The following is an 11,489-nucleotide window of genomic DNA, read 5'->3' as shown; positions in this document are numbered from 1 at the left end:
CTTAAAATCATCAGTAAAGCGTCAGACCATCTTTCGGAGGGTATGCTACAGTGTATGTATGTATAGGTAATGTGTGCATCGTCATAACTTATCAATTTCCAAGTTAAAACATACCTCTGGGCTGTTACTGCACTTTTGAAGAAGCTCCTGTTAAGAAAAGAGGCATTACTTTGTTAAAAACCAGCCACATAAATAAATTTTTATTTTCAATTTCAACCCCAAACACTTCAAAATCTCATTAATTAAAGGTGCTCTAAGCAATGTCACGTTTGTTTTAGGCTACAACATTTGTCACATACAGCAAACACAGACAGCTGCCTGTCCCCATAACACACTGTAAAAAACATCTCACTATCCGCTAGCTGCCTGTGTCCAGAATCACACATGTAAAAAACATCTCTACTATCTGCCAGCTGCCTGTCCCTGAAAACAACTGTAAAAACACCTCAATAGCTAGCTGCCTGTCCCCAGAACACAATGTAAAAACACCTCACTATCTGCTAGCTGCCTGTCTCCAGAACACACTGTAAAAACACTCACTATCGCTAGCTGTCTGTCCCCTGAACACACTGTAAAAACATCTCCTCACTATCTGCTAGCTGTTGCCCCCTGAACACACTGTAAAAAACATCTCCTCAATATCGCTAGCTGCTGTCCCTGAACACACTGTAAAAAAACATCTCACTATCCGCTAGCTGTCTGTTCCCCTGAACACACTGTAAAAAACATTCACTATCGTAGCTGCCTGTGTCCAGAAAAACATGTAAAAAACATCTCACTATCCGCTAGCTGCCTGGTCCAGAACACACTGTAAAAAACATCTCACTATCGCTAGCTGCCTGCTCCAGAACACACTGTAAAAAACATCTCACTATCTGCTAGCTGCCTGTCCCCAGAACACACTGTTAAAAAAACACTGACCAAACACTGACCAAACACTTTTGCCAAAACACTGAAACAACAGTTTCCAGCTGATTCCTGCAGCCTTCAGGCTGAACAGGAAGTGACATAACCCCTGTGTTCCAATTCAGTAAAAGGTTATCAGACCCATATATCAGCTTGTACACAGTCTCCAGTTGTTTTTATTATGACTAGTCTATCTGAACAGATTTAGTCTCTCTGACGTCTAAATGTCACTATCAGCCACACATGTGTTCTGTACAGAATAAGCCCAAGTTAGCAGTTAAAATCTTTCCGATTCAAAAACATTAAAAAGTTTGTATAAAACGTCATCATGTTGAGTCAATTCTGAACCAATCAGCTGTTAAAACAGCTGAGAGGCAGGCGTTTCCCAGCATGCCCTGGGTCCACCTGGGTCTTGCAGTTGGATCAAAGCAACCGCGCTGCCTTGATCTCGATGTCCACGTGTGCACGACGTCAGAGCGAGTCGGGATCAAGTCGGACACAGATCTACCCAGCATGCATTGGGCGCCGATCACCGGGAATCGATTCTGCGCAGACCTAGCTCATCTCGAACAAGCTCATCTCGAACAAGCCTAGTGTTCCAGCCAATAACAAAGGAGGATTTGGGGGTGGTGGTTGGGGGGGTGGGGGGGCGGTAACGTCACCCAACATTGCTTAGAGCACCTTTTAACCTTTATGTTGTCTTCAAGTCAAAATTAAAAATCAACACTTTTGTTGAGGCTTTTTAACTTTTTCAATTAGTGTAAAATCAATGTTTTTTAACTTTCTTACGATTTTGTCCCATTTTTCAACGCTTTTGGAGCTGTTTTTCAATGTTTATCACTTTTGACGTTTTGAACACTATGTAACACTAACTTATTAACTTTAGTTTTATAGTTATTTGGGGAATTTTTGCCTCATTTATAGGAAATTATACTTAATGTTTGAGTTAAAAAAAAGCAGAAATTAGGAATTATTTAGACTAAATTTAAAGGAACGTATGTTGATGGATAATCACAGACTGGAATATGTCAACTTTTACTCTACTTTTACACTATTTCGAAACCACTATCATTTTTTCAAATGCTATAAAAATGCTATAAAAAAAATAAGACACCCCAAAATTATTGAAAGTACAGATTTGTACTGTGGAGTCAATCATGTTATTTTGGGTAATTAAAAAGAACATTGATATAGGAAGTTGAGACATGTGGCTAGGGTACTAGTTTTGTGTGTAGCCCATCTGATAGGCTTACAGTAGTGTTTTTTAAATCATTTTACAGATGCTTTACTTGGACGGAACTAGAAATTCTCTATTCTAACCTCTGTAGCTCTGTGTCAGTAAGGCTTAAATCACACTGACACTTGGAACAAAAAATAGAGAGCGTTAACTTCCCAGTGACCGCAGGCAAATCCCAGAGGGGCAAAGTATATGGGAGCTGTATCAATTTTTTGGGGTAAAACATTTAGGCGAGAAAAACGTGTGTTTGAAGAGGTTAATAAGTACTGTACAATATTAACTCTGGCAAACATGCCTATTGAGTGACTCAACAAAATAATTTTGTCTTGTTGAGAAACTATCTAATTGTGAAGTGAAATATAACCATTAACAATGCTGTATCATTTATAAAATCCTCTCCATAGGAAACCATCTTCCTATAACCCTCTTATACAGTATGATACATGCTGCTCATGTTACCTGTAGCCGTTTGACTCTCTCTTCATCATTAGGCAGGTCAAGCAAGTCATCAATGTTCACCTCCTCTGGCATATCACCTCCCTGATGTAAACACACACACACACACACTCTTAATGAGTCACCATACACTTCGTACACTCAAACAAGCAAGTAAAGGAGCAGCTCAATGAGGATTGTAAACAGTAAGAAAACCCTTGTGATGCAAATGGTGCTGGAATAAATAAATACATATTAGTAGAATAGGTTGCTGATAGAGGTGGATATGACATGTTCAAAATCTATAAAATTTATAATGTAAGGTGGATGCCCGGCAGTATTACACAGGGATTGATCCTGACAATGTGGACTGGTGTAAAGTGTCCAGCGTAGTTGACGGCCTGTGGGAAGAAACTGTTCCTGTGCCAAGAGGGCCACAATTCATTAACAGCAAAAGTTTAGCCGATTCAACCATCACCATCATTATACCAACTATTCAACAAGAATGAAAGTATAATACGTCCAAAAAAAATTCTAGAACAAGAACAGAGGGAAATGTGACTGTACTGAAATGTAAAAAGAAATCAAAATAAAGACCGGGGTCTGGGGTGTTAGAGGGGTCTATAGTAATGCTTCTTGTCCGTTTCCTGACTCTGGAGGAGCATAAGTCCCGGATGGAGGGCAGGTTGCCACCAGGGATGTTCTTTATGCAGTCTTGATTGCCAATTCAAATCAATAATGCATTTACAGACAGTGTTGTTGAGTATGGTGATGGAGATGGAGTGATTCCTCCTGAAGTCCACTGTCGTCTCCACAGGTGTTCTGCCCACACCTGAGGGCCAGCTGTTTAACCTCACATCTGTATGCAGAGTTGTCACCCTCTCAGATGAACCCGATGACTGTTGTGTCTTTTGCGAATTGCAGGAGTTTACCAGCCTTGTCTCTTGAGGTTCAGTTGTTGTAGATGAAGAATATCAGTGGGGAGAGTATAGATCCCTGTGGGGTGCCAGTACTGATGGTCTGGATGAGATGGTGCTTGGTGAGACCATCCTGCTGAGCAGGATCCCTGCGTGTGTCCCTGGGGACAAGGTGACTGCCTGGATGGCAAACTGCAGGGGGCCTAGCAGGGGTCCTGTGATGTCCATCAGGTGGCTCAACTGGGCCAGGTGCCTTCCTGATCTTCTGCCTTTTGAAAGTGCTGACACACATCCCCCCCACAAACCTGAGCACAAGTGGAGGGTCAGCTTGGGGGTGGCAGAGAGTTCAGATGGTGGGTGGATATCAGAGTGGGTGAATGGTATGAATGTGGGCTTATCAAACCTACAGTAAAACCCATTCAGCTCCTCCGGCCTTTTGATGTGTCTCTTCAGTGTGTGTGTGTGTGTGTGTGTGTGTGTGTGTGTGTGTGTGTGTGTGGGGGGGGGGGGTCCTCCTGTAGTTGATGTCCTGCAGGCCTCTCCACACAGACACAGAGTTGTTGCTTGAGAGAAGAGTGTGTGTACATAAGTGAACCATATTTAACATGCAACTGAAGACTTGAGAATGCAAAGCCAGCACACTTTGTATATCCATCACTTGTATGTTTAGGCTCTAGGGACTGAATAGTAACAATGTTGAAGTAGGACTGTAACAGGGGCTTGTTCTGTTTGAACAAACAGCCATTGTACCAGCTGCTCTGGGGGAAAGAGACGGTCTCATCCGCCCACCCACACCACTGCACTGACACATACAGGACTCCAGCTCTTCATCTGCATACACTAAAACTCATAGAGGCAGGTCATTCTCACATTAAAAACTGATACAATACGAGTGTGTGTGACATGACTCGCTTCAAGAAAATTAAACTTGTCTTAACCCTCCTGTTGTCTTGGGTCAAATTTGACCCGTTTACAATAACTTTCTCTATCAGAACTGTGACAAAAGAAGGCTGAAAAAAGTGACAAATGTTTTAAAAAACTCAGGAAAAGGATCTATAAAAACATGATTTAAATGACATTACGTTATTTTAAATGATTAAAAATTGACCCAAAAAAACAGAAATTGTGGCAAAAGAAATATCAAAAACATTGGATAAAGTGACAGAGGAAATTTTAGTATTTTTTACTAAAACATAACTAAAAAAAGTGACAAAAAAAATAGAAATAAAATTGACAAAAATGTCAAAGTGTAGAAAAGAACAACAAAATGTTGAAATTTCAACGCAGAAAAACACAAAGTTGCAGCTCGACAGGAAGACAACAAAGTAGTTTTGTTATCCACATGGGACACTTTACAACAACACCATGGATTCAGAGAGGTGTCATGTGAATATGCCTGTGGTATGGGGGCAAGACTGTGTGAAAGCTGCGCCCCTCACAGATCTGATTTCTACTTTCTTACAATCATCGTATGGCTTTCACAACACAATCCTGCACTTAATGTCCAAAAATGCACTCCTCTCCATGGTCTGCTGATCAGAGACCCCAAGCTCCTGCAGCTGCCTTTGCAGCCAGATGTGGAGTGTTTACCTCCTCCAGGGAACAACAACAACGCCTTCCCTCCTCTGGACTTGCCAACCCCCTCCCCTACCTACCCCCCTCTTCCAGTTCACACTCTTTATCCTTATCTCGGTTCAACCCTGCCCATGTAAGGCAAGCCCCGAGAAAGATACCGATCTGTGAGAAGAGGAAGCCGTGATCTCCACATCTACAAGGATCTGGCCTGTATGGAGACCAGTCTGCCCCCCCCCCCTCCCACCACCACCTTCTTCTCCCTCATCACATCATAGATCACCAAGAGTCTCAGGACTGCCCATCTCAAGGTTGCCTCATATCCATTTTGTTCCAATGCCTGCTTCATTTCCATATTTTACTATAGGTTAAAAGTGCACATCATGTTTGTTTTTTTAAGTCTTTGGACAGGCTATTGTCTAATTATGTAACACAGTGTATATAATAAGCAGAGTTTTTTGCTGCTCGTCCACCCACCTGACCCGAGTACAGCCGATCCAGGCTCTCATCGATCCACTTCTCCACGTCCAGCCGCCTCTGCAGCTCCTTCCGGTTGTACTTCACGGTGACCCGGGCATGTCTCTTCGGGATATTCCCGACGTGATCCTGAAGCAAGTCAAAGTCTGATGAATGAACTTCCTCAGGCTCCTCCAGTGCCGTCGCTGCCAGATCGGCTGCCATGTCTGGTCTGGACCGGTCGGACTGGTCGGACTAGACGGACTGTCTCCTCGTCGTTTTCACCACTTATCAAGCACGGGCAGGGGGGGGGGGGGGGGGGGGGGTAGGGGAGGAATCGGCGTGCCCACACAGCTGTGCACGAGCTTCTTTTCCTTCTCTCTCCTGGGATGTTTACATAGGCTGCAGGGAATATGCAAAGGAAATACTAAGAACATTTGATATGGCTTTAATTCATGAATCAGTATTTTTAACCACAGGAATTTGGGGTAAATAGCATTTGGACATAAAATCTAACTTCATAACGTGTCTATTACAGGTTTGCAAGTTGACATCGGGCTACAGCTGTGTGCTTAGTGTAATCAATGAGGCTGATGACGTCACACGCCCAGTTTGCAGGATACAATCTCAGTACAGGTCAACAGGTCAGAATCAGCTTTATTATTATTTGCCAGGTATGAGGACACATATGAGGAATTTTTTTATTTGGATCATCTTGCTCATAATGCGCTTACACATACAAAACAACTAATATATACACACTAATATATATACACACTAATATATATACACACACTCTAAAGAGAAACTATACAGACTGTGTCTATCGTAAACAACTCCACATTGGCTGATGGAAAAATGCGTCCTCCTGTCCAAAATTGGACATATATTTGACATTTTTGTCCCTTTTTCAGACTTCTATTTTTTTAGTTTTCACTACCACTACCTTACTACCACTAGTTTGACACTACTATTTGGATTTCATGGTCAATAACCCTAATTTAAATAGAATTATATCTAGCATTTGAGTTAAAAAAGCAGAAATTATGAATTAGTTGTTGAGATCAGAGGAATGTACAGATGAGTCTAGTCAGGAATGAAAGTGATCAATTGTATTTGCAAAGAGCGTTGTAAGGAATCCAATCCATTTTTTATTGTAATTTGGTTAAAAAGAAACCCATGTCTCAGATATAGACATTTTTCAAAGGGGTCAGATTTGACCCGGGGACAACAGGGGGGTTAAGGAAAGCTGTCCCACTATATAGGCAACTTTGATAGGTTATTGTGTGATTATTATGTGTTATTGTTATTGCCCCCCCCCCCCCCCCCCCCCCGCCGAAACCTAGCTTTGTTCAGTGAGTTCCAATTAATACGGAGGTTTCATCATATCACTCAGATATTTGATGTTAAATGGTCTGCCACCACACTCTTCACTCAGTCCAGTGGAAATGAAGCAGCTCACACACTTGTGTATATATCTCCTGCCCCCCACCCCCCCACCCCCTCCCTTAGCCTAAGGGAAGGTTTTGTCACTTGCCAGGCCGCCATAATTATTATCATTACCAGCTTCCAATATGACTCCATTTTGAAGGCTATATTTGACTGTTGTGTGTTACACATCACTCCTGCAGTATGTCAGCCAATTAGATTGCTAGCTGTGTGACAGAGGTCTACACGTAGATACTACAGAAACAGCACGTCATAATTACATCAAGTAATATCTCATTTATATGGTGTTAGTTAAAGCCACTGTAAACCGAATGATTATAATGGCTATTTTTAAAAGTAAAAGATGCCAAATATTGTCACGTTCCAGCTTCTCAAATATGAGGATTTGCTGTTTTTCTGTTTCAGAGAATTGGAAATTGAACATCACGGGGTTTGGGCCAATAAGTAGTACAAAACAGCCAACTTGACTCTTTCTTTAAAATTTTTTTTTAAACTTTTTTTCTGTTACAGTTTAAAGTATTAATACCACTCTGTAAACGTAAGTAAGTACTATACGTACATGAAATTCTACAGTTAAAGTACTATAGACATGTAGAAATACTCTGGTACAGTAAAGACTATACTACACTTAGAAATACTCTTACAGTTAAAGTACTAATCACTAACCTGTAGAAATCTATGCTTACAGTTAAAGTACTACTACTACCTGTAGAAATACTGTTACAGTTAAAGTACATACACCTGTAGAAATACGTTCAGTTAAGTACATAATACACTGTAAAAATCTCTGTTACGTTAAGTCTAATACTTACTACGCTGTAAAAATACTCTTTACGTTATACTAAATACTACCTGTAAAATACTCTTTACAGTAAAGTACTAAATACACTCTGTAGAATACTCTGTCACAGTTAAAGTACTAATACTACACTGTAGAAATACTATCTTACAGTAAAGTACTAATCCACTTGTAGAATACCTGTCACAGTTAAAGTACTAATACCCCTCTGTAGAAATACTGTTACTTTAAAGTAACTAATACTACACTGTAGAAATACTGTTACGTTAAGTACTAATACTACTGTAAGTACTAATAACTAACTGTAAATACTCTGTACAGTTAAAGTACTAATATCATCTGTAGAAATACTCTGTTTTCACTTAAAGTACTAATACCACTCTGTAGAAAGACTCTGTTATAGTTAAAGTACTAATACCACTCTGTAGAAATACTGGTTAAAGTAATATACTAACACTGTAGAAATACTCTGTTACAGTTAAAAACTAATACTACACTGAAGAAATACTATCTTACAGTTAAGTACAATACTACACTGTAGAATACTCTGTTACAGTAAAGTCTAATACTACTCTGTAATTACTCGGTTACAGTTAAAGTACTAATACACTCTGTAGAATTACTGTTACAGGTTAAGTACTAATACTACTCGGTAGAAATACTCTGTTACAGTTAAAGCACTAATGCTACACTGTAGACATACTCTGTACAGTTAAAGTACTACATACCACTCTGTAGAAATCTTTGTTACAGTTAAAGTACCAATACTACACTTGTAGAAATACTATCTTACAGTTAAAGTACTAATACTACACTGTAGAAATACTGTTACAGTTAAGTACTAAACTACACTGTATAATTCCTCTGTTACAGTTAAAGACTAATACTACTCTGTAGAAATACTCTGTTACAGTGAAAGCACTAATACTACACTGTAGAAATACTCTGTTACAGGTAAGTACTAATACCACTCTGTAGAATACTTGTTACAGTTAAAGTACTAATCTACACTGTAGAATACTATCTACAGTTAGTACTAATATACACTGTAGAAATACTGTTACATTAAGTACTAATACCACTGTAGAAATACTCTTTTACAGTTAAAGTACTAATACTACACTGTAGAATTACTCTGTTACAGTTAAAGTACTAATACTACTCTGTAGAAATACTCTGTTACAGTTAAAGTACTAATACTACACTGTAGAAATACTCTGTTACAGTTAAAGTACTAATACCACTCTGTAGAAATACTTGTTACAGTTAAAGTACTAATACTACACTGTAGAAATACTATCTTACAGTTAAAGTACTAATACTACACTGTAGAAATACTCTGTTACAGTTAAAGTACTAATACTACACTGTAGAAATACTCTGTTACAGTTAAAGTACTAATACTACTCTGTAGAAATACTCTGTACAGTCAGCCTAATACTACACTGTAGAAATACTTCTTACAGTTAAAGTACTTAACCTCTGTAGAAATACTCTGTTACGTTAAAGTACTATACTACACTGTAGAATACTACTTCCAGTTAAGGTACTAATACTACACTGTAAGAATACTCTGTTACAGTTAAAGACTAATACGACTCTGTAGAAATACCTGTTACAGTTAATTGTACTATACCCCTCTGTAGAAATACTCTGTTACCGTTTTAAGTACTAATATCACTCTGTAGAAATACTCTGTTAAAGTGAAAATACTAATACTACACTGTAGAAATACTCAGTTAAAGTACTAATATCACTCTGTAGAAATACTCTGTAATAGTTAAAGTACTAATACCACTCTGTAGAAAAATCCTAACCCAATATACCCAGGTGCCTATAGCATGTAAAAAGACCCATAATAACCTCTTCTTAAGTTCCTCTAATACAATATTCTGTCTATGAATAATGTGTCAGAAGACTTCAGAATCACATCAAAGCAAATATTTTATTCCACAACCACAACATGATGAAATTAAATAATACGAATGAAAACATGTAACATAACACAAACTTTGGCATGAACACAAAATGGCACACGAAGGAGCAACGTGATCAGTAGTATAGAAACGATATATATATATAAATTACAGTAATGGCTGACTTTGTGTTATAAAGCATATTTTCTGAATATCTTTGGGATATTTCACACAGCCCATAAAACACCCAGGTACAACATCAAGCGTCGGTCTTCATTCAGCATCATATAAATATATCTTTACATCTGTGACAATCCAAGAGAAGCCATAAACATACGTTTTTTTGTTTTTTTTTTCAAATAAATAAATAATATAAAGAATAAAAATGATGGTATACGCACAATACGGAAATAATATCCAAAGGAAGATTGAAAAGCAAAAGAAAAAAATCAAAGTGGACATTTTAAAAACAATAACCATATGAAACCGGTTTTCCAAAAATGGTCAGAATATTGTGACTTCCTGTATTTGGTTTGTGTTGTAGGTCCTAAGAAAGGGGGATCGGGTTATTTGTTTCTTTGGGTCTTAAAATATGGAAGAGCTTTGCCCTATATACTTTTTAATAATCTTTGTAAATCATCATGAGAATAGTTCATTTGTCAACATTTTCTTTCTTATGCTTACATTTTGAATGGTACTTTATCATCTGCATAAGCAGTTGTTTTTTTCATGGATGCGCTCCTTTTCTTCACTGTGCGTGAAGACAGAGCAACAACAAGTGCTAATAGTCCTGTACCCCTTGTGGACGTCCATGTTTTATCGGAGCCCCGCCCCAGAGCCCAGGCCGGTCTCGTCCCTCCACATAAAGTCCGGACGCTCGCCTCTGGCTGGGCTGCTCTCCACAGGACCGGGCCTGTACCCGGACCGCCCGTCCGGGCACAGGGCGAGGCTGAGGCGAGCCGTGCCGTTGCTGATCTTGAACAGGCCGTTAGGACTCAGGAAGGATTCCCTTTCGCCCGTGTTGTTGATCGAATCCAGGTCGTTGTAGACTGCAATGTCGCTCAGGTGCTTCCTTTCCTGAAGTCTCCTCCTCCTCCTCAAGAATATGATCCCCGCCACCAGAACCAGCACCAGGATGGCCAGGATGCAGGAGACGGTGAGGGTGGCGGAGGAGGGCTGGGAGGTCTGACGCAAAGCGGGCTTGAAACTGGGCTGGAGGGTGAACTCACAGCTCGGACCCATGAAGCCCTTTGGGCACTGGCACACCGGCCCGGTGAAGTGGGTGAAGCAGGTGCCGCCGTTCTGACACGGGCGAACCCCACAGGCATCGGAGCGCACGCTGCAGTTCTTGCCGGTGTACCCCAGGGTGCAGGAGCAGGTGTAGTCGTTCAAACCGTCTTGGCAAGTCCCGGCGTTCTGGCAGGGGGTCGAGGCGCAGTCGTCGATGTTGACCTGGCAGTTGGCGCCGGTGTAGCCCGCCTGACAGCGGCACAGGACGCTCTGGCCCAGGTCCAGACACTCGCCTCCTGCAGGAGAGAGACATGTTGTGTTCAGCACCCAAGAAATCAGGAAAAGGCAACGAGTGTAGGATCATATTTAACACTCTCTCTGTATAAAAAAGTACACCCCAATACTGTACTTAATTACATATTTGAGGTACTTGTACTTTACTTAAGTCTTTTGTTTTCATGCCACTTTCTACTTCTCCTCCACTACATTTCAGAGACATATTGCACTTTTTACTACGCTACATTAACATGACAGCTTTTGTCACTAGTTACTTTACACATTAAGATTTTTGC

General features: G+C 40.2%; 2 protein-coding genes across 3 annotated transcripts in view; both read right to left on the bottom strand.

The window, feature by feature from the left end:
* ppp1r14aa (protein phosphatase 1, regulatory (inhibitor) subunit 14Aa) overlaps positions 1 to 5,809 on the bottom strand; it is a 10,946-nt gene extending 5,137 nt beyond the window's left edge. The window contains exons 1-3 of the mRNA XM_032533109.1: positions 5,545 to 5,809; positions 2,603 to 2,683; positions 115 to 147 (exon numbers count right to left, since the gene is read on the bottom strand). Coding sequence (XP_032389000.1) covers positions 115 to 147; positions 2,603 to 2,683; positions 5,545 to 5,748 — 318 coding nt within the window. The 5' untranslated portion in view covers positions 5,749 to 5,809. The remainder of the gene's footprint in view (positions 1 to 114; positions 148 to 2,602; positions 2,684 to 5,544) is intronic.
* A 3,888-nt stretch (positions 5,810 to 9,697) lies between these two features.
* dlb (deltaB) overlaps positions 9,698 to 11,489 on the bottom strand; it is a 22,358-nt gene continuing 20,566 nt past the window's right edge. For both annotated transcript variants that reach the window (XM_032533087.1, XM_032533086.1), the window contains one exon: positions 9,698 to 11,213. In XM_032533087.1, the coding sequence (XP_032388978.1) occupies positions 10,504 to 11,213 (710 nt within the window). In that variant the 3' untranslated portion in view covers positions 9,698 to 10,503. The remainder of the gene's footprint in view (positions 11,214 to 11,489) is intronic.

Source organism: Etheostoma spectabile, chromosome 13 (genome assembly GCF_008692095.1).
Source record: "Etheostoma spectabile isolate EspeVRDwgs_2016 chromosome 13, UIUC_Espe_1.0, whole genome shotgun sequence".
Classification (NCBI taxonomy): domain Eukaryota; kingdom Metazoa; phylum Chordata; class Actinopteri; order Perciformes; family Percidae; genus Etheostoma; species Etheostoma spectabile.
The sequence above is the reverse complement of the archived record's forward strand: the minus strand, read 5'-3'. Positions and strand labels throughout refer to the sequence as shown.